Here is a 24284-nt window from a genome sequence, read left to right as displayed (position 1 = left end):
TCCATAAACCAGTAGCTCTTTCCTGTGATGTTTCAAAGTTCGGTCTTGGTGCAGTTATTCTTCAAGATGTCAGACCTGTTGCCTATCCATCTAGAACTGTTACCCAAACTGAGATGCACTATGCTCAAATTTAGCAGGAACTTTTGGCAATTGTGTTCACGTTTGAAGTTCTGTGATTGTAATTATGGCCGAGCTGTCCAGATAGAAACTGACCATCAACCTCTAGTCACTATTTTAAAGAAGCCTATGCATTCAGCTCCAGCAAGACTACAAAGAATGATGTTCAAATTGCAAAAATATAATTTCAAAATGGTCTATACAAAAGGTAAAGTTTTTTATCTGTCTGATACCTTATCCAGATCGCCCAGAAATACCACGGAAGAATTTTGACTTTAATGTCATGGGAGTGCGTAATTTTTCCTCCATGAGACTTGATGTGCTATGAAATCATACAAAGACTGATCCAATTTTGCAAAAGCTCAACCACTTCATCAATGCAGGGTGGCCGTCAAAGCAGTCCTGTAATTTCCATACAGAGATGAGATGCTGATGGAAGATGGTATTATTTTCAAAGGTCCAAAAGTTGTTCCTACTTCCTTACTGTGTGAATACATTTAGATTTTGCATTGTGGCCACCCAGGTTCCAATTCTACCAAAAGAAGGGTGAGAGGACTAGTATTTTGGCCTTCTCTAGTGAAAGACATTGATGAAGTGCTTCTTGTTCATTGTGCAACAGTACTAAGCTGCATTTGTAAAAAGAGCCACTTCAGCTAAGCCAAATTCCTGAATTACCTTGATCAACAGTAGCAAATGACATTTGAGTGGAACAGTCAACATTACTTAGTGTTGGTAGACTCTTATTCGAACTGGTTTGAGATCGATTTGCTACCTAACTTTAACATCCAGTGCTGTTATTACTAAGATGAAACAACATTTCTCAGTCCATGGTAGTCCACATAAAGTTTGCTTCTCAGTTTACCAGTCAGTTGTTCCAGAGATTTGCAAAAGAATGGGACTTTATCCATGTTACTAGTAGTCCTGAATACACACAGTGAAACGGCCTTGTTAAATATGCAATACAGAGTGCAAAACAAGTATTGGAGAGGTCAAAGTGTGACAATGCCAATATCTTCTTGAATTTACTCAATCTCAGAAATATACCCCGTGACAACCTACTTGGCTTACCTGCTCAGAGATGTCTATCTAGGCAAACCAGAACAACCTTGCCTATCAGTTCTAGTTTGTTGGTGCCTAATGCTAAAAATAACAGAGCAATCAAAGCCCACCTTTTTAAGAAGCGTTCTTCTCAGAAGTCCAGCTGTGATAAAACTAGCAGATTTCTTCGTCCTTTAGGAGGAGAGACAGTGAGGATGCAAACAGCGAAAGGCTTTGATCGAATTGGTCAAGTGAGAGGCGTGTGTCGAGCTGAGATCCTACTTAGTGGAATCTGAGGGTATAGAGTACAGGAGAAACCGCAGAAATCTTCTTCCTGTATCAGAAACAATATCAGAGCATTGAACCTGTGATACAGACTCTAGATATAAAAGCAACATTGACAATGTTCTTACCGAAGAACATGTTGCAGTATTCATAACTGTTCCTGATGATGTCCCAGTTGTCCCCAAAATTGAACATTCCTTGAAGACTGTCCCTGTTGCTAGATTCAATTCTGACTTTTATGTTACACGATAAGGTCATATTTCCAGATCTAGTGTAAAATACACAGCAACCTGGACATGATTGTTTTATATGTGTCTAATTTTGTATGATTGCATGTCAGATTAGTTCTGTATAATTGCATGTTAAAAGATCATTTCTGTAAATTGCATGTAATTGAATACTGTCATTTTGTATATGGACTGTTTCTCAGAGGGAGGATGTAGACCAGTGCTTGTGTATGTACCCCTAAGAAGCATTTCCAGATGTAGCACATACATATAGATAATGAGCACGTGCAGGCAGCAGTGCCATTTTGAGAGAACAGCCAGAGTGTTTACGTGTGAGTGTGGGAGTCAGTCTATTTATAAGTTTATTTAAGTTTAAGTTACAAAGCCTCATTTCTGATGTTTGTGTAATAAAGCTGCTTGAACTGAACCCACGAATGTTCGTCTGTTTTATCCTCACCAGACGAGCGATCCACCCTACCCAGACTCTGGAGTTCATAGGAGCTGTATTCGACACAGGTCCATAGTAGCATCTCTTACCATGTCGAGAGTGCAGGCAATAAAAACTCAGGTCAGGAAAATACTCTGCAGTACCAGGATTTCAGCACAGTTGGTTCTTCAGGCATTAAGGTCAGTGTTGGCAGCCATAATCCTTCTGCCTTTGGCAGAATATCACATGAAGGTTCTTGGTGGATGCTTCAAACACAATGGTTGATGCTGTCTCAGCCAGTGTCCACAACAATAAGGATTTCTCATGTTTGCAAACGATAACCTTTCCTGGTGGATGCAGTTATGGCAACTGTTGCAAGGTCTTCCTTTTGTTCTCCCTCAACTCATGGTTGTAGTGACCAGTAATGCCTCCCAGTTTGGGTGGAGGGGCATTTCCTGGGCAAGACGGTCCAAGGCACTTGGTCTCCTAAAGAGGCCAACTTGCATATCAGTGTTCTGGAGATGAGGGCAATGCTTTTAGCATTGCAGGTATTTCCAGGCTCTCTTCCTCTCAGAACGATTGCGATCGAAATTGACAACATGTCAGTGGTTTGGTACAACAACAAGGGAGAACTAAATCCTACCCCATATGTTGAGAAGTCCTAAGAGTGTGGCAATGGGTGATCACCTCCAACCGCTTTCTGATTGCAATAAACATTCCGTGGAAGTTCAAGTGGAATAGCAGACAAATTGAGCAGGTCCATTCTATTTCCTCACAAGTGGTCTCTCAACAACAACAGTGTGTCGCACATGATCTTTCGGCAGTGGGGCCAGCCTTGCTGCAGTCTCTTTACATCTTCCCTGAACAAGTGCAGCAGCTTTTTTGCCCTGATCCCCTCACTAGGGGAGTCACCAATGGACTCTGTACTCCACCATTGACCCCCCGGTCTTCTGTACGCTTAACCCCCAACTCCTTTAATTCCCAAATTCCTTCAGAAAGCAGTCGGGTTGAAGAGCAGAATAATCCTTATTGCACCTTATTGGCCTTGACAAATTTGGTTTCCCTTTCTTTGGCCTCACCCTTCTGCATCCTCAAACCAACTGCATGGTTTCTCTAGTTCCCTTAGTAGCCAGACAGCCCATGCTTTCATCTCTTGTCTGGTTTATTCTCCTGTCCTTACATAAACCCTCCACGAGGAAGCTCTACAGAAGTAAGTGGAGGAAATTTGCTTATTGGGCTGAGCAAAATCAGGTAGATCCCTTTTCAGCTCTGGTTCATGCTATGCTTGAATTTTTGCCAAACTTGTTTGGTGGGAGTACCATTTCTAATTTTCATGTTGGGTTCGAGATTCATCTCTCTTTCACAAGGATTGGGTGGGTAGTACCCAACCTCTCTTCTTGCCTGCCTAAGGTGGTGTCAGAACAACATTAATCAGGCCATTAACCTGAGAACAAGAAATATTAGTAAGTCGGACCAACATTTTGTTTCATTTGCATTTAATAAGTTGGGAGAATCAGTTGCTAAGATAACTTTATCTAAATGGTGAACAGATTGCATTTCCTTTATTTACAATAAATTGAATCTTTCCTTGCGAAAAACATTAAAGGCTCATTCAAACCAGGTCTATGGTTACTTCCACTGTCTTCCAGTCTAGGGCTTCAGTGGATGATCCAGCTGCTACTTGGTCCAGTCCTTATACCTTTATCACATATTGCAATTTGGACATGGTCTCAAGGGGAAGAGTATCCTTCAGCTTGATCATACTCTGGAATATACTTAGAGTCCAGTCAAGGATTTAGGTAGCTGGGGACTGTGTTCCATTGGTTGAGGAATGAATGAAAATTGACAACAACAGATAAATAAGTTATGTACTCACCATAATGTTCCATCTGTTTTGTCCTTTTTTCATTCTTCCTCAACCTCGCCTTCTATTCAGTCCCCTGCCCTTTTCTGATGACTTCTGATGAAGTGAGTGTTACAGGGATGCTACCAGTCCCTTATGTTGGACTCTAGTTATGGCAATTGGTTATAGTGTCATCATTTCTCTCTCTCTCATTCTCAAGCTGTGGATGGATCTGAGGGAGGTTGGGCTTAGAGCTTTAGGAGTAGGAAGTGAACTCGAGTTATTTGGCAGCTGCAAGCTAGTAGAATGTCTAAGTCGGATCCGAGGGTCAGATCAGAGTCCCATTGGTTGAGGAAGAATGAAAATGGACAACACCAATGGAATGTTATGGTCCGTGTATACCTTCTTTTTCTCCTAATATAACAAAATCATATTGGTGGAGCTGTTGGCACGTGAAGTGCCTATAGTAACGCCTGCCTTTTGTAAAACATAACTGTTTATTAAATAGAAAAATAATTTTCTCTAAAATCATCTCTAATAGGAGGCATAACTAATAACACTGATTTTCACTCTCAGTTTATGATGAAATATATATCTTTCTGTTCATTGTGAATCACTGGGAATAACAAATGTACATCTAGGTTGACAAAGTAGTAATCTACATGACCACTGTGCTGTTAATATTGAGTATATAAAGTTTTAATAAAGCATTTGGTATCAGCACACTGTGTTCTAGATTTAAATAGTGATAATTTTTCAACAAAAATAGACGAGGGTTCCATGACCCATCCCTGACAAGCCACTGTCAGTCTCATGGCAGGGTGCAGAGCATTTATGTATTTTAGGTTACCATGCAGTAGAGGCACGACAGGATTTATCACACAAAAGTATTCAAACAAATCATTACCTTACAAGTAATTAATGTGTCTTTATGTGGGGGTAATGTTTTGAATGTCACTCGGAAAGTTGAATTAGATGGGATTTTTAGATTACAAGCCCTGGTTTCAGCAGGCTTGAATGAGTTTGTTTCTTTAAAACTTATTTTATTACAGTGTGGTTTGCGTCATTAATTACAGTCATGTGATCATTATAGTAGTTTTAAGTGTTGTATTATTTATCTGAAGAAGCACCTTTGAGCATGAAAGTGCTAACGTTTTATTTATTTCAGTCATGGTGGACAAGTTTTGTTATATGTTGATTCATATTTTTTCATACGTTTGGTTTGTTCATTTATTGATTTAAATAGAAATGTGAGTACTTACCATACCTCTTGATTTTTTTTTTCTTATATCACTGCATGGTCTAATTATTTTCTTACATGTCTAACCTTTACAGCCTTGGGAATTCTTCAAGCATGCAGACTTTACCCTGGATTTGTAGATGCTGTTGCAGGCCATGGGATATGTGTAATATGTAGGATAACAACTTGATACTTAATAGCTGCATATTAGGAAATAGTAGTGGGTATAGCCAAGTTTCATCCACTGCAAAGGACCCAGTCAAAGATAGTCTGTTACAGTAAGTACTCACTCACTTGTTTTTTTCTGCAGCGTGTTTACCTTTCAGTGAGTAATTTAGATAATAGATTCAGCTGCATAAGACAAAAAAACATTGAAATAGCATCCTTGTTGATCGCTCATGCTATATAACCCTACCTTTCTTTTTTATTTTTATTTTTTATCTTTCTGCAGTTTATCCTGTGAAGTTAGCTGCCTCATTATAGGATATGGGAAGACTGTAGGAACATTGGCATATTCTCTCATGTTTTGTCTTATATGTCGTGGTTTAGCATTCATCAGTTTTTAAATATTTGAATTTAATTTACACAGCATGGTAGCAGTGCTAGGATCTCTGATTCCCTGCTAGTGTACTTTCTTTCTGGAGTTGCATATTGTACCTGTTGATGCATGGGTTTTCACTGGGGGATCTCTTTCCTATCTCATCCCAAAGACATGCAACAGGTAGATTGGCAAACTTCTGAACTGCCCCATAGTTGTTTGTGCAGTGCACAATTTATGTGCGTCTTGTCATGGACTGGCATTTCATCCAAGAGTGCTTCTGGAATAGGCTCCGTGTGACAGTGAATTAAAGTGAATGAGTAATTAAAGTAATTAAAGTGAATGAGTGCATGAATTTAACAGGAGTGAGATTGGATAATAGGTTATTGTATGAGTAGGTAAGAAAAATGGTACTGATAAAGACTATAGATTGGTCTGTACAGTGGTGGGGTCTGCCACAACGTTATGTTGAGTTGTAGGGTTAAGTTATGATTCTCTGGCTGGCAGACTTTTTTCCCTTAAAAAATGTACATTCTATAATACAGAATATTAACTGCACATTTTTTTCCCTAGTTTATGATGATACCACATCAACTTTCAAAAGAACAACAATTAGGATGAAGAAACAAGACAGAGGTATGTCAGCACTGTGCAGATTTTATTTTAGTATCACTCCAGTTTCTTTCTTTATTCTTAACTGAATTCTAAGCAGCTTTGTATTTTGTGCAATAGTTTCTTAAATATTTTTGGCATGCTTGATAGCATTCAGACCAAGTCTTTTCATTTTGGTTTAATCATTTCTTTTTAAATAATGATTGTAGTTGATATAAAATAATTCATTATAAAGGCGACTTTGTTTTCGTATTCATTCTAAGACAGTATGGTTGGTTCAAAGGCATTGACATTATTATTACTCCGGAAGTGAGATGACATTCCCATCATAATTATTTAATTTACTGTCTAGAAGATTCCTGTAGAACTGAAGTAAAATTATAATAGAGGCAATGGTTTGTGTTTTCTTAGAAGTGATAAGTTCCTTGGTGGTGGCTTAGTGGAGTAAAGGAATAAATTCCCAACTATGACCAGTCAACCTTGGTGCAGTAAGCAGCCCTGGTGTTGAAGGAACAAACATGGGAACAAGAGAAGAATGGATAGAAATTACCTGGTTGCTTTCCTTTGGGGTGGGATAGAGGGACTTGGTGGTAGCATACCTTTGCAGTGACACTGGTGGATTCCAGGCCGTGGTACATAGGTGCTAGCAGGCAGAAATGTTAGCAGGAGAGTTGATTGGGCATGTCATCTTGTAGTTGGGGACAGCTACCTTGCAGTGCCAGTTGCATGTCAGCACTGGGCACTTCACCTGACATACCAGATAAGGATAGGTTATAACAATGCAGTGTATTTCCCTTGCCACAGTCATAGTGCCTCAGCATCCTTTCTTCTCCTTCCCACCTCTTAAGCCCCCTCACAAAAGCTGTCTTATTCTGACAGTTTTAGAGGAGTCTGTCAGATCCTTACTCTGAGAGAGGGCTGATTCAGACACAGAGAGATGCACAAATCATATAAAAAATTAAGGATGTTATGTTGTCCTTCTCACCTTCTTTATTACTGGATGAGTTCGGAGCCGATCCTTGGCTCGACTCGGCCAAATACACTAGCTCCGAAGTCTTTCACTTGGCTTGTGGCTGAATACCTATCCCATGATACATTGGAGTAATCCCCAGAGCTCGTTTGCCGCTTGCGTTTGGATGCTCTCTCCTTGGCCGTGGCAAAGTGTTTTTCAGTTTTATTATTAATTGTTTTTTGCCAAAAATCGTATTATTAGAGTTGCTATAGATCACAGTTTATTCCTCCTATAAGTATTTTGTGGGCTTTATTTATCGCCTGTTGTGCTGTTGTTTGTTGGCAGTCATTTTTCTTCTAGGCCTAATCCTATCCCTCACTCTTGTGTGGTAGTTTGTGTGTTCCTTTTTGGCTCATTTGAGTTACAGAGGTAAAACTAACCTGTTTAAGTTGGAGTGTTTCTTGTGTATTTTTTTCCCTTTGGCTTAGCTAGGTCTGTTTAAGTTAGAGGGCCTAGCACCCATTTAACTTGGAGGGTAGTGCTGTGTCTTTCCCTGTAGTGTTTTTTTCTGTGTGCTATCTTGGGGTGTATTATATTATTAGTGTCATTACCTTTTATTTTGGTTCCTTTTTCTTTACCATACAATAAGTATAAAGAGTCCAGAGATAAGGAACCCAAGCCCTCTGGGTTCAAAAAGTGTCAACAATGCTCGCAGAAAATGTCTATAACTGATGGGCACAGTGTGTGCGTGTACTGCTTAGGTGCTATCCACCTTCAGGAATCTTGCAGTTTTTGTCACTCCTTCAGCTCTCGAGTGTTGCATGAGATGAAAAACAAATTGATTTTAAGAGGTTTAATAAAGCCTGCTTTTGATGAAGCTTTACCAACCACTTCAGTGTCCAAGTTTCCATCTTCTAGTGACAAATCTAAGAGACCTTCCTCGGATCATTCAGACCCTCCAAAGAAAATTGCCAGAGTGACTGAAAAATCTATCTAGTCTGCTCCACCACCTTTGGAACCGAGAGAGGCTATTGGTGCAGACAAATCAAGTCCATTGGGGCCAAAGACTTCAGAACCGATAAAGACTACTTCTCGGAACCAGCCCATTGAACTTAGAACTAGTATCTCTGACCTTCTCATCTAGGTCTTCTAAGGAGCTTATCAGATGATGTTGTGGACAGGCTGGTGCTCAGGCTTTGGAAGTCTCTGGCGCTGGCTAAATTGTTTTCAGCTCCGACCCCACCAGTCCCGAAGCCATCCAAGATGACTTCATCCACTGTTCCTCCTCCGAGCCAAGCTGGACCTTCGGAGCCAGAATGTCAGATACCTTTTCAGTAGATTCTTTAGTTCCAAGACCCATTTGGGACTCTCTGGAGCCATTGCCTGTTCCAACACTTTCAGTGCCATCTGGAGTGTCTAGGAGCTGTAGTTCTCCGGTCGGCTCCATGAGGGACTCTCGGACCTGAGCTTCTTTGGTTCTGAGCCTTCCCCTCAGTGTGTCGGCGCGGGTGAGCTCAGCTCCTACATCTGCCTCAGGGCCGAGGATTTCCTCTGTTTCCTCGGAATCAAAGGTATCCTTGGAACCAAGGGTATCGACCTTCGAGGTGATGAGTCTGCTGTACCAACCTACAGCTATACTCAGTGATACTGGCATTCTTCCCCCTCAAGCACCGGAGTCTGCTTTGGCACCATCTCATCCACAGGACAGTGGAGATTCAGGGCCTCAGGAAGCCCCATCGGGCAAGCCCCACTCTTCCAAGACCTCCCCAGACTAACTGGCTGAGGAGCCCCCTCGGAAGAGAACATGCAAGAGGAAGCATATAAACTCCCCTGATAAGTTCATCACTTCTGACACTGACCTTGAGGAAGCAGAAGGGGTCCCCATGGTCATCCTCTGAAGATACCTCTTTCTCAGATATCCTATAGATCTTAAAACAGAGAGGAGGCTGGAAACCCATTAACCCTTCTGATGAGCAGTCAGTGTACCTGAAGGCCTTCGGATCTCAACCTTCAGCCTCCTGGGTGTCTCCGCCTTTCTATGAGCTTATGGATTTGGTTAGTCGGAAGGAGTGGGAGTCACCAGACACTATGGAACCAGTCCCTCGAAGGCCAAATAAGTTCCTGTCACCCCCATCAGATAAGGATTTTCTTTCAAAAGGTGTACCTGTAGATGCCATGGTGTTGGCAACAGCCACCAAGAAGGAACTCTGAGACTTCCTTGTCTGTCCATCCGCCAAACAAGGATTCTCATATGATGGACAGATACAGAAAGCGTGTTTTCTCATCAGCGACTTTCACCCTCAGATCGCTGAACTACCTCACACACATTTAGACTTCAAAGAGATCTCCTGAAGAAATTAGGAGATGCTCTTCAAGGTTCATTAGATGCGGGAGTCTCAGACAAAGTGACCTGTCAGCTATCCACTTTAAATTCCATAGTCAACTCCTCCATGAGGCTGATCTCCTATGCAGCCGATGGAGTGAGTAGAGCTGTAGGTTCAGGAGTTTCCCTAGGGAGACACTCCTGGATGCATTTGTGTAATTTTGCAGAACCTTTCAAGTCTACCTTTATCAGTGCCCCTTTTGATGGTTCCTCACTCTTTGGACCTATATTCAAGGACACACTCACCAGGTGCGAGCAGGAAGGGAAAACTCTCTCTGCCATTGGAATGCGTTTTTCCATACCTTCAAGAACTTATCCTAAAGGTCAGAAGATTGGGAAAATGTGGTTCAAGAGATCAAAGGAAGTTTTTCAAGACGCATGAGGTAAAACCTTCCCCAGGTGCAGAAGGGGAGGCAGCAATGGTAGACATTGCCCATGAGGCAGGGGAGCCCTGCAAAACCAGGGTGACCACGATTCATTTTGTGGCCGACCCTATCAGTGAAAGGAGGCCCACATGCTCTTCTCTGGAGGCAGTCGGGGGGGGGGTTAGCTTTGTACCCAGAAGCCTGGTGAGATATCACAAGAGACAAGTGGGCACGAAGTAAAATATCCAGAGGTTACTCTATCCCCTTTTGCCAGCCCATTCCACAGATCAGACAAATCCCAGATGTTCCACCCAGTCAGAGGGAACAAGCAACCATAGCAGTTCAAATGTTGCTGGACAAAAGAGTCATCCAAGAACTCCCCGCAGACCAAGTAGGATTTGGAACTTACTCAAGATTCTTTTTAGTACAAAAAGAACAGGTGACTGGAGACACATTTTGGATCTCAGCAAGGTAAACTAATCTGTAAAGAAGTCCAAGTTCTGAATGGTGACACTGTAGTCAATTCTTCCCTTTTTAAGGAAAGACTATTATATGTGCTCAGTAGATCTCCAAGATGCGTACTACCAAATAAAAATAGACAGAGTATCAAGGAGTCATTTATGCTTCCGTCTGGGAGCCAGTCATTATCAGTTTCGAGCTCTGCCCTTTGGTCTCACTACAGCCCCTAGAGTGTTCACCAAATGCATGACAGTAGTAACGGCTTACTTGAGACATCTGGGATTCCAAGTGTTTCCATACCTGGACAACTGGCACCTAACTGCCACCACCAAGCATCTACTTCTACAGGCCAGGGACACTACATTGGAGATTTGTGCTCAGTTAGACATCACAGTGAATTTTCCAAAATCTGCCTTGTTGCCTTGTCAGCGTATTATATTCATAGGAGCAGATCTAGACACAGTTTCCATGATGGCGTGTCTTCCACCTCAGTTCTCAGACAACAAATAGTCGACCTACTTCCCAAGAACAAGGTAAAAGCAAAAGTAGTTCTAACACTCCTTGGAACCATGGCATCAACCTTAACTCTAGTTAGGCTGCACATGAGAATCCTTCAGTGGCTTCTATTTGCTCAGTGGTCTCCAAGAACATCCTATGTCCCATCAGATAAGGATAACAGATTCATGCAAGAGAGATCTGCTGTGGTGGCTTCAGTTCGATCGTGTGACCATTGGAAGACCCTTTGTTCCACAACAACCTGTTGCTACTGTGACCACAGATGCTTCCCAGATAGGGTGGGGGGGCATTATCTGGGAAGAACAGTCCAAGGCACATGGCAAGAACATGAAGCTCAGTTGCACATCAGTGTTCTGGAGATGAGAGCAGTGCTTCTTGTGTTGCAAGCACTTCAGGACTCTCTTCCACTAGGAACAGTTGCAATCCAGTCAGACATGTCAGTAGTCTGGTACATAAACAAGGAGGAACCAAATCATACTCCCTTTGTCGAGAAGCCCTGAGAGTTTGGCAATGGGCAATCTCTTCCCAACATTTTCTGGTAGCAACGCATGTCCCGGGGAAATCCACCGTGATGGCCAACAAGCTCAGCAGGGCGATTTTGTTGCCCCATGAGTGGTCTCTGAAACAGAGCATAGCGGACAAGATTTTCTGAACTTGGGGCCAGCCTTGCTGCGATCTGTTTGCAACTCCCCTGAATACCAAATGCAGCGGCTACTTAGCCGTGATTCCCCCAGTCGGGGAGACACCGAGTGACTCACTCGTCCACAATTGGCCCTCAGGACTACTATATGCCTTTCCTCCATTGCCTCTAATACCCAAAGTCATTCAGAAAGCCAAAGCCTTGGGAAGCAGGCTAATTCTCATTGCCCCATATTGACCTTGGGGGCAGCTACCTCGCAGTGCCAGTCGCATGTCGACACTTGGCACTTCACCTGAAATACCAGAAAAGGATAGGTTATAACAAAGCAGTGTATTTCCCTTGCCACAGTCGTAGTGCTTCACCATCCTTTCTTCTCCTCCTCCCAAGCCCCTCACGAAAGTTATCTTATTCTGACAGATGTTCATTTTGGTTTTTCTTGCCTCAGTATTTAACCGGATGTCAGAAAAAGTGAATAACTATACCTTGTTTAGGGCCTGAGCACGCGTTGTTGGTTGCAGCTCTTGTGCTAGATTTAATGCTCGACGCCTGCTTCATCTAAGAAGCGCAAGGACAAAACAGTGAAGTCTAGGGTGAGGAGGTTTTGCCAGGAGTCTCTATGGAGTCTCAGGCAGATACTTTACTGTTACAGGATGTGCCCTCTCAGGAGGTAGGCCAGGCTGAGGGGCTTCTCAGGTAACTGTTCTTCCCTCTCTTCCCAAGGTAGTTAGGGCCTCTCCTTCTGTTGCCAAAGCTTAAGTTCAGCTTCTGTGAAACATATGCTTAAAATGGCAGAAGATTTGATTACTCTTATTAGAGGTTCTATGCCCCCACCTGATAAGAGGCCTAGGGTGGAACAGGAGTTTGATAGTTTTGAACAGTGTTCACAGGCTTCAGAGTCTTCTGTGGAAGACTTGCCAGAGTTTCCTACTTATTCTGATTCTGATGTGGATGATTCCACTCCTTCAGCTTCTCCTCCTGAGGATTTTTCATTTTCAGAGACTCTTCACTCCATGAGGGAGCACTTTAAATGGGAAGGCCAAGATTACTCTGACTCCAGAAAAGGCTTAGGGAATTCTTGTTTTGCCCCAGCATAGGCCCTTAGCTATTCCTCCTGTGTTGAATGTGGTGGAGGATGTTTTTGCAGAGGCTTCTCTGAACCCTGATTCCTTGCCTCCTGCTCCTGTTAAGCCTGATAGGTATTATAGGTTCAAGTGCGAAGCTCATAGGTATTTGTTTAAGAGTCCCAGGGCGGACCCAGAAACTGTTTCTCAGGGGCCTAAAGGTGTTAAAGCTTCTGTGGTTAAAAATCCTGTACCCTCTGATAAAGAGGCAAGGGCTTTGGATAGGTGGGGTAAGAAAGTATATACTTCTTCCACTCTAGCCATGAGGGCGTTGAATTGTCAATTTCATATGCTGAAATATCAGAATTATCTCCTTTCACAATTGAAATCTAAGGTGGATGCTTTGGCGGAAGGTATTGAGTGTAAAGAATTGCTGGATTTGGTTCATGTGTCTGAACAAGTGGGTAAGCATTCTTTGCAGTGTGGTTTTGATGCTGTTCAGGCCTCCTCGAGGGTGGCTGCTACTAGTTCTGTTCATGCATGGTTGAAGGATCAGAATTTAGCTGAGCATGTTAAGACCAGGATTTTGGATGCTCCTTTACAGTCTGATGTGTTGTTTGGACCGCCTGTGGAAGCAGTTTTAAAGAAAATGGAGGACAAAGCTAAGTCTATGCAGACTGTTAAAGATTTTGCAGGTGCAGCCTCCGAAGTTTAGTAGAAATTGGCCTGCTAAGGGGTGGACATATCCTGCTTATGGTTCCCAGTCTAGGGGTAGGTCTAGGGGCAGGGCTCAAGGTCTGCTTAGGCCTAGATCAGACAGTTCACCTGCTCAGACTTCTGGTGAGGGCAGGGTAAGTCGTCTTTTCGTAAGCAGAACCAATGACCTGCCTTTTCAGCTGCCAGTGGACTCTCGCCTGGCAGCTCCTTTGGGAGGAAGATTGTCTCTTTTCAAAGAAAATTGGGATTTAATCACTCAAGACAGATGGGTGCTGGATATCATTCATCACGGTACAGATTTTATTTCCACACTATGCCCCTTTCAAAGGCATGCCAGATGTTCCTCCTCCACAAAGAAAACAAGCAAGTTTCTCAGTTACTCCAGATAGGGCTATTCAGCCAGTCCCTGTGTCAGAAAGGTTTTATTCTCGCCTGTTCCTAGTACCAAAGAAGGGGAACATGTGGAGACCAATTTTGGATTTATCTATCCTCAACACTTATCTGGACATTCCCAAGTTCAAGATGTTGACGTTACAGCAACTGTTACCTCTGCTGGGCAAGGATCACTGGATGGTAACTTTGGATCTCAAGGAAGCTTACCTTCATGTGCCCATAGATTTTCATTATCAGTTCTCTGCATTGGTATTCACAAAGGTTCTGGCTCCAGTGATAGCTTACTTCAGGCTTCAAGGCATTCAAATTTATCCTTACTTGGACGACTGCCTGATTCTGGCTCAAGAAAAGGAACACCTTCTACAGCATCTGGAATATGTCATAGCAGTGCTAAGATGCGTCCAGTCTAGTACCCTCTCAAGACATGTGCTTTCTGGGTGTGAGACTGAATACAGCAGCCCAGATGGCCTTTTAACCCCGGACAAACAAAAGAGTCTGTCACTTTACTTCCATCAACTATCTCATCAGTCCTGACTGCAAGGACAGTCCTTCAAGCATTAGGGTTCATTATCTCTTGTATTCTGGTGCTTCCCAATGCCAAACTGCATATGAGGAAGCTGCAATGGTATCTCAAAATGTATGGCCACAGCACTGCCAAGATTTGGACACTGTCATTCAAATAATACCTTCCCTTCAAAAGGAATTCTTGTGGTGGGCTCAGGAATGTCACCTAAACAACGACAGATGCCTCGGACACTGCTTGGGAGCTCATCTAAATGGAAAGTGGATACAAGACAAGTGGCCTGCCAGACTACAGCATCTACATATCAACATGAAGGAGATGTTAGCAGTCCAGTTTGCATTGATGGCGTTCAAGGAGTTACTTCTTCGAGGGCAGGGGTTGATTCTGACAGACAACACAACTGTCATGTGGTACATCAACAAGCAAGGGGAACACATTCTTATCCTCTATGCAGGCAAGCAATGATTTTATGGGAGAGACTGTTTAAGCTGCAACTGACTTCTTCAGGCAAGGTTTCTGCCAGGAGCACAGAACCAGACAAATCATGGATCCCCACAGTGGAAACTGGATCTTCATGTATTTCAGAAATTGACAGTGTCATGGGCTCCACTAAACCACCAGCTGCCAAAGTATTGCACAAAGGGGTTTCATCACACAGCTTGGAAAGTGGATGCTCTGTCTTTCAGTTGGAAAAACCTTCATGTCCACCTCTACCTCTTCTTCTAAAGGTATTACTAAAGGTCAGACAGGACAGGCCAAGGATGATTTTGATAGCTCCAGATTGGCAGTCTTGTAAAGAAGCCTCCATGGCCTTTACCTCTGATTCCTCATCTGTTATCTCAGAAGGACGGTCATCTGCTCAATGTCAAGCTTCCATCTCTTCATCTCACAGCTTGGCATATTCTCTGTTGAAGCATGGTAGGTCTCAGCTTCCTCAACAAGTTTTAAATGTGATTATGGAAGCTAGAAGGCCTAGTACTAGGAGACGCGAGAAAAATGGAAGAGATTTTTATTTTGGAGTACAGCAAAACTTGAGATTTCAGAGCCTAATTTGCTTCAATATCTTACTGAATTATTGGACAAAGGTTTGTCTTTCTCTTCCATAAAGATTCATGCTGCAGCAATTTCAGCTCACTATGATTGTGACCCACCTTGTTTTTTTTTTCCTTTGTTCAAGCAGTTTCTAGAGGGGGGCAAAAATATAAACCCCCACGTAGAGCTCCTACTCCTGCTTGGGATCTCAATTTTGTGTTGGAAAAACTTACTCTACAACCTTTTGAGCCTGCAGCTACTGCTGAATTGAAATATTTGTCATGGAAGACTGCTTTTCTGTTGGCTATTACTTCTGCAAGAAGGGTCTGTTGTTGCCCCCCCTATGGCAGTAGAGCCTTTTGATTTTCCATAAGGACAGGGTATCATTATGTACTAATCCTTCCTTTATGCCTAAGGTAGTTTCTAGTGTGGCTTTAAACCAAACTATTCATTTAGATCCTCAAAATAAAGGGGAAAAGATTTTGCACACTTTAGATGTACACAGGCAATGAGCAGGACTAAAGATTTTAGGCAGTCTCAGCAGTTACTTGTTTCTTTTGTCAAAACAAACTATTTCTAGGTGGATTGGCTTTTGCATTGCATTTTGTTATTCCCATCATGGCAAAGAGGTTCCAGCTGGGATTAGGCCTCATTCCACTAGGGCTACTGCCACTTCAACAGCATTTCTAAGGGGTGGCAACTAAGGATATTCTGGAGGCAGCTACTTGGAGTTCAGTGCATACTTTCTCTAGGCATTATCACCTGCCTATATACTCTAAGACTAGAGCTGGTTTTGCCACTGCTGTTTTACAAGGCATGTGTCAGCTCCTGCTACACTATAAATTGCCCAGCCTCCCCCTCTGCTTTGGGGATTCTACCCAATTGTTAGGACTGCAGCAAGGAAGGAACATAGTACAGTTTTGTACGGTGCAGGTTGTTTTGGGACTTGTCTTTTGGGTCTTCTGACATCTGGGGCAGAAAGAAGGAGGAAAGACTGTCGAAATGGCGCATAGAGTACCGGTACGTGCTGACGCCAGTCTCAGTCCGCCATGACCGCCAGCCTCTCTCTCTCTTTCGGGGGGACGACTGGGACGCGACTATACCCAATTGTCAGGACTGCAACATCTACATTTATGGTAGGTACAAAACTGTACTTTTTGGTGGAGGCTGTCAGATCCTTACTCTGAGAGCTGATTCAGACACAGAGAAATGCAAAAATCATATAAAAAGTTAAGGTTTTGCCAGTGGAATCATGAACTAATACAGTCCTATCAAAGCCAGCAGCACATGCCTTAAAAATATTAAAGCAAGTGTTAAATACTTTGCATAACTCTTATTAGAAAAGTTGTGTTCATTATGTTGCTGGACAAGCACATTCCAGAGCTAAGAACACTGCATCAATGGATCCTGATAATATCCCAGGATGTCTCCTAAGTAGCTTGAAGCATGACCTGTCAGGCCACAAGAATCTCCATTCAACCACAGCCTCCAAACAAGCTTCATCCTTAAGGAATGGAGGAGTGCAGTGGGCATCCCTCTACACAAAGGCTGAACATCAACAGACCCAGAGAATTACAGACCCATAAATCTGACTAGCCTTGTTTTCAAGGCCATAGAAAAAATGTCATAGACATAATAAACAAAGAAATAGGAAATCTTCAAACTGTGGACCCATCCCAATTTGGTTTTGAGAAGGTCACTAGAGCCATGGGCATGGGCAAAACAGTACATACTACCTATTTTGACCTAGCAAAGACATTTGATGCAATAGCTCACTCTGGTATTCTAAACAAACTCTTAAATTTAGATATAAATGCAGATGTCACCTGATGGATAGCCAAATGGCTCACAGATGTGATGCATGAAGTTAGGATAGGGGAGTCCACCTCCACCTGGAGGCCTTTTACAAGTGGTGTCCCACAGTGCTCAGTACTGGGGTCTCTTCTGTTTGGAATATACTTCTCTGAAGTTAAGACAAATGTAGAAGGCCTTTGGCTGACCATTTTTGCTGACCACTGCAAGTTAAGTCCAGTCATTGAATCCCCCAGCAGGGTCTGACACAGACAAGTAACTAGTGCCAGAACCATGGCTTAAAACACAATGCAAAAAATGCTTAAATATACCCTTTGTGAAGATGACCACCCTTGAAAATTATATTATTGATAACACTCCCCTAGGAGTAGACTCAGTTGTCAGTAACCTGAACTTTGATCCCCATGTGTCCATGGTAGTCAAAAAATCCTTCTACATGGCACAACCTGTAAGTAAGGACATGCCGTCCAGGTCTAAGGCAATCATAGTCCCACTATACTCAGCCCTTATTAGATGTACCTGACCAGGCATTTGCAGTAGCTGGTGCAGCCACAGAGGTTTTTCACTAAAATAATACAGGATGTAAATAGTATGTCCTATACAGACCGCCTCAAAGGCCTGACCATGTGCTCATTCTCCTGCAGACTACTAAGGGGAATAAACTATGCGTAACCTACAAGGCATTCTCTGTTCCAGCCCTGATGGATCCTGCTACACATTCACAAAACAAACCGCACTAGAATTACCTGATCTAAGGATCTAAACCTTATCTGGGACATAAACAAAATATGTTGGAGTGACAGGTATATGCCTTAGAGAGTACCCCTTATCTTGAACAGACTTCCCATTCATGTGAAATGGAGCTCTTTCCTAAGCCTGTTCAAATGCAGTTTGGACAAGTGGATGGGAACTTGCAAATTCACTCCTGGCTTGTTGCCTGTGACCCTTATAGACATGGGCAGTTTGTAGATGCTCAATGGCACAGGCATATACCAAAGCTGTTCTAGCATGTGAACATTGATGATTGGGAAAATTGGGGTGTGAATGGCCATTAGCATATAAGCAGTGACATATTTTTAGCCCTTGTAATTAATTTTGGTTGCATGTTGGCATAATTTTTAAACTCTTTACCTTACAGATACAAAGTGCAGGGTTTGATTTTCATATGGCGTAAGTAGCTAAACTTAAAATTCTCCACTTGGGCATTTAGCATAGTGCTAATCTATGAACCTACTACAGAAGTAAGTAACTGAGAAGAGCTTCTCAAAAAAAAAACAGTAAGCTAAACAATTTCTGCAAGCTTAGAACATTAATCCTTTAGTGAACTATCAGGCATTTGAGTCAGTGTAGGACCTTACTCATGGGACGGTGACTTTTTTTTTCCAGCAGTTACCAAAGCATTAGAGTTACCCCCATGGCAATACCTTCTTTACCTCTCTTAAAATGATGGGCATATGTAATATCCCCTTTAAAATATTTCCACACTAGTATTTAGTAAGTCCTTGTCATTATTTTTTGAGAGTCCCACTGAAGCAATGAGGTTTGAATTAGACATGCATTCGTTGCTCCCTTTGACAATCTTTAGGTGTTGTTTACCCTATCACACAAATGGAACTGTTGTCATCAAATAGTGCTGTCCCATGGAATGTTTTACTTGTAATACTTGTTAAGAACTGGTAAAGCGGATGTCTGCTGTTGATATCTCTGACAAAAAATAGATTGGCAGCATAAAAAGCACCGCCTATCCCCTTTCTTCCCCAGTTTTCACCATTGTTTATTTTTTTTCCAGTTTCACTAGATAATGTTGAAGTAGCCATCAGCATTCTGTTTTCAAGCTGTCATTACCTATTTTTTCTTTCTTTTTGTTGTCTTCAGAAACTATTTCCAATGTTGTATTTTACTTTTGTCCTCTTCAAGAGTGTTACCACAGACAGATGTAGTTTGTTTCCTGAGATTCACAATGAAGAGATGCTAGACTTTGAATAGTTCCTTGTATTCAGTGGTAAGCATCTGATCTGCAGGCCCCTTAAGGAGCCACAGGATTGACTACCTTATCGAGCACATATGGAAGACTTTGAAAGGAATGCAGAAAGCATGTCTTGAATGTATTTAGACTGAGATGGAAGAAAAATGTTGAGTGGGTGACGACTTGTTTGGAAAGGAACTTGTCTGAATAGTGAATGTTCTGAGTACACAGGTAGTTCCACATTTTCAGATTTGGTAGAAAGTGACACAGTTTAATCGTGTTTGTAGATGGGAGAACTGAACTGTTACTGGATTTAGTTCACTTACTGTTGAGAAAAGAATACATGGCAAAATGTAAATATACATATGAAATATTTCTGAGCTTTGCAGTTTTGGGGATTGTTTTATGATTTGTAAATTGTGAGTTCCCAATGAGGGGGAAAAATGGAAAAGCTCAATCCATTTTAGAGTATACATTTTAGCATCCAAGGAAAATGAGAATAATGTGCTCTTTGTACCCAAACATTGCTTTGTCTGTTTTCTGAAATTGAATAAGGGAGCTGTTAACATAGCGGACTGATAGCTAATATTATCTTTTGAGGTGAGTTGTGAGTTTTTCCATTGTCTAACCATTCTCAAGGAGATGTCTTGCTCCATGGGGGTGGGAGGAATTGCACGAGTCAAATATTCTGGGTGGGGTGCTGTAACAGCTGGTGATAGAGAAACAGTGGCAGCACAGTTGCACTTTCCCACACCGACAGCATTGTAAGTCATGTGCTGGGTGGTGCAAGACTAAGAGGGTAAGTGTTACAGGTATTAGAGCAAAAGCCACAAACCTCCAGTGTGACAGCTTTAAGGGGCATCTATTAGTCTTTGTCTCTTTAGGGCAGTGATGGTGAACCTTTTGGGGTCAGCGTGTCAAAAATTTGGAAACTGCTTATCTTTACTCTGCAGGTGTGTCACCCCCCACCACCCGAACAAAAGTGAAACAATTCTTTACATATTAATTTAAAAATACAGTCCAACCATGTTTGCTGCTATGTATACCACAAAAGGAGGGGGGGTATCAATATTCGTCAAAGATACCCCCACCTCCAGGTTGGTGGCACAGCACGAAGCATCAGAGACTATCCATGTGCAACTAACAGTGGGTAAAACTGCCTTCCAGTTTATAACCTGCTACAGACCACCCTCCCAAACCCAGGAAACCCCACTCAGCCTTCCTGAGAACACTGGAAAATATGAAGGTCTCCAAACACCATTATATTGGGAGACTTCAACTACCCAAACATAGACTGGGAGCATTACTCAAGCTCCAACACCCTAGCCCAAAGGTTCCTAGAATTTATGAACTCAAATGCTATGGAACAACTTGTTATCACTCCCACAAGAGGGGAAAACATACTGGACCTGATCATCACCAGCATGGGGACTCAAAGTTCCAGACCAGAAGTGTATCCCTCACTGGTAAGATCAGACCATAAACTAGTCTCACTGGATATTCACATCCCGACCCCACCCCCTGCCCAGAAAACCACAGTGAAAAACTTCTCAAATTTCACACTCCTCAAAACCGAGGTGGAATCCTTCAGAGCCCCCGGGCCTGTGGAAAATACGGCCCAGACCGCAGAATCCTTTATAAACACATTCTATGAACACCTTCAGGAATGCATGGATCATGCAATCCCAAATAAAACCAAGACCCAATCCTCCAAAGGCAGACATCCTGTCTGGTGGACCCTAGCCATAAACAAACTATACAATAGAAGGAGGAAGCTATTACATGATAGAGCAAAATCCCAAAAAGGGAAGGCATCTCTGATCAGTATTAGCAAAAAAACTACGGGCACTCATAAAATCGTCTAAGGCCAGCTTCGAGAGAAAAATTGCAGAGGACACTAAGGATAATCACAAGGCTTTCTTTAGTTATATTAGGAACCTGGGTGGGAATTCCCAGATATGCTCAGAATTAGTCCAAAATGACAAAAAATACATCAAACCCACAGACATTGCCAACATCCTAGCTGACAGGTTCAGTGCAAACTTCTCCCCCCCACCCCCACCAAAAGGGCAAATATCTATCCCAGCAGAGTGCTGCCCTCCTGACATCTCAGATGTTCAGATAAGAGCCGCCCTCTCCAAAGCAAAAAATACAGCATCAGTGGGACAAGACGGTGTCCCAGGCTGCATCCTACATGAACTCCAAGAAGAGCTAAACCCAAACATAAAACTACTGTTCAATCTCAGCCTTACTACAGGATATGTACCCAAAGAGTGGCATACAGCAACAGTGGTCCCTCTCCACAAAGGTGGTGCCTCAATGGATCCTGGAAACTATCGCCCCATAAGCCTGACTAGCTTGGTCTGCAAAGCTATGGAAAGGATCATCATGGACCTCATAAATAAAGATATTGGGGACCTACAGACACTGGATCCTACCCAGTTCGGCTTTGTTAAGGGCAGATCCTGCCTCTTAAACCTGGTCGATTTCTTTGAAACAGTCACCAAGACCATTGACGAGGGGAAGGTGGTCCACACAGGCTACCTGGACCTCGCAAAAGCCTTCGATACAATGCCCCACTCGGGCATTATAGATAAGCTCACCAGCTTAAATATAATCCCCTATGTCACTAGATGGGTTGCAAACTAGCTCAAGGACAGAACCCACATGGTTAGAATTGCTGGAGCCATGTCAGACTCCAAACCAGCTACAAGTGGCATCCCACAAGGCTCAGTCCTGGGACCTCTCTTGTTTGGTATATATTTCTCGGAGGTACAGGCCAACATGGAAGGACTGTGGCTGACCAAGTTCGCAGATGACTGCAAACTGGGCACCATAATCGACTCTCCAGCCGACACAAGCATCCTCCAAAAGGGCCTCATAGAAACAGACAACTGGTGCCAGAGCCATGGCCTCAAGCTAAACGCCAAAAAGTGTATAGTCATCCCCTTTGGCAAAACAAAGTGCCCACAAATTACCACATAGGTGGTAATCCATTAAGTACAGAAGAAGTAATTAGGGACCTGGGGACCCAAGTTGATAGCAATCTCTCATTTGACAACCACGTGGCCAAAATGGTTAGAAAAACATTTTATATAGCCCACCTAATCATGAAGGGATTCACATCTAGATCAGGGGAGGTCATCATGCCTCTTTACTCATCCCTCATCAGGCCCATAATTGAGTACAATGCCCCTTTTGGGATGTACCTTACCAGACGCCTGCAGCAACTGGAAAGACCCCAAAAGTACCTCACCAAGAGGATCAAAGGGCTCAAACAGATGCCATATGCTGCCCGGTTAAAGAAACTCCAGCTCTACTCAGTGGCATACCGCCTGCTCAGAGGCGATCTGTGCCTGACGTATAAAGCCATGTCCAACCCGAAATTAATGGACACGCTGCACCTCAGAAAATCCAAATCCCATCGAGCTACGCGCTCAAGAGACTTGAACCTCAGCACTGAAATAAATAGGACATGCTGGAGGGACAGATTCATAACCCAGAGGCTCCCTTCACTCTGGAATAAAATCCCAGTCCAGGTTAGGCAGAGTCCCTCATTGACTCTGTTCAAGAGGAATCTTGATGAGTGGATGGGAGATCGTAGGTTTACCCCGGGTATCACTTCTGTGTCACTGTTAGACAGAGGCACAGTATACTAACCTCGAAAAAGGGCATAGCAAAATTAATTTAAAATGGGTGGCAAAAGCCAAACACACTCTGGCTGGGCTTATAAATGCCCTAGGGCAGATAGACTAGTATGAACCTATGAACCTTTTATAAAAGTAAAAGAAAAATCTGTGGCTTACAATAGAGAAAACAATATGTGCAATGATAACTGGACTTAAAACAGTGCATCAAAACATTACCCTACTTTTAACAGTAATTATGAATTGTACTGAAAAAAAATGTGGAACACATTGCATTTGATTTGATTAACATCAATTAATAAAAGATAAAAGTATCCTCCGCTCAAAGTTAATGCTCCTCCGTGAACAGCGACAAATAAAAATGATAAAAAACACACACAGGAGCAAAACAATGAAGGGGCAAATAAAGCTAATGCCCAAATAGAAAGTCCACTGTTTGCTGAAATAATCCAATCTTCCAAACAACGGGTAGCAAAGAATTTATTAATGTAGGTAAGCGCTTTCGCTTTGTTAAGCTTCTTCAGACCTTTACATACAAATACGTGTCTAACAAGTATATATACTAAAAAAGGCGCCAAAACCAGATAATTAAAAAATGCCCATCTAATTAACTATGAACGCATCACAAACATCTATTGTAAATAATTAAAAACAACAGCATGTTCATAGTTATATTGCAACACAGCAGATTAACTGAAACATTCTCATTCTAAAAATTAATAATATATGCCTGCTACATTAGTCACTATGTTAATATATTAAAAACTATATATTACTAAAATGCATAATATTAATTGTACATCAAAAAAAAAAATATATATATATACATGCCAAGCTTTAAGAATGCAGAGTTGTATATATGTTAATATATTAATACAAATATAAGTTAGAAAATGTCATATTTCTACTTTATTTCAAAGGAGGTTCACCATAAAACATCTGAGCATACTATCTAAACTATTAATGGTCTTCCACTAGATGTCTATAACTACCAGCTAATTGTTAGCTTCTGTCAGAAGAGACTGTAAAAATATATTTAGAGACAGTCGTCATTTCAGTGGATATACATGTTAAACCTTCCATAAAATATAAATTGATTCTTACTTGTGTTTCAAACTTCTCTGTTTTAATAAAGGTTTCAGGGGTACTTTGCCGTTCAGTCCTGGAGACCTGTCGGCTCTAAGTTTGATGATCCACTGTGTCTCCCTAGCTTCCGTGAAGTTAATGATGTCACCTCTTCTATGTGTAATAGTTATTTCTTCTAAAATCCTAAAGACAAAAGAATGATTCATGTCAGTATCATAGACATGCTTCGCCAAGGCATTCTTAATGTTGGCCATCCTAATGTGGTATGTATGTTCCCGAATCCTGTCCCTAAGACATCGATTCGTTTTGCCTACATAGAATGCCAGACAAAGCTTGCAGGATGCTAAATAGACTACATTTTTCGTCATACAATTCCCATAAGCCTTCATACTAAAGTCACCTAAT

General features: G+C 42.2%; 1 protein-coding gene across 1 annotated transcript in view; it reads left to right on the top strand.

The window, feature by feature from the left end:
- MRPS5 (mitochondrial ribosomal protein S5) overlaps positions 1-24284 on the top strand; it is a 1107643-nt gene that overhangs the window by 989975 nt on the left and 93384 nt on the right. Inside the window, exon 9 of the mRNA XM_044057334.1 lies at positions 6289-6351. Within this exon, the coding sequence (XP_043913269.1) occupies positions 6289-6351 (63 nt within the window). The remainder of the gene's footprint in view (positions 1-6288; positions 6352-24284) is intronic.

Source organism: Protopterus annectens, chromosome 1.part2 (genome assembly GCF_019279795.1).
Source record: "Protopterus annectens isolate FY-2018-M chromosome 1.part2, PAN1.0, whole genome shotgun sequence".
NCBI classification, from domain to species: domain Eukaryota; kingdom Metazoa; phylum Chordata; order Ceratodontiformes; family Protopteridae; genus Protopterus; species Protopterus annectens.
Note: the sequence above shows the minus strand (reverse complement) of the source record. Positions and strands in the feature narration are given on the sequence as shown.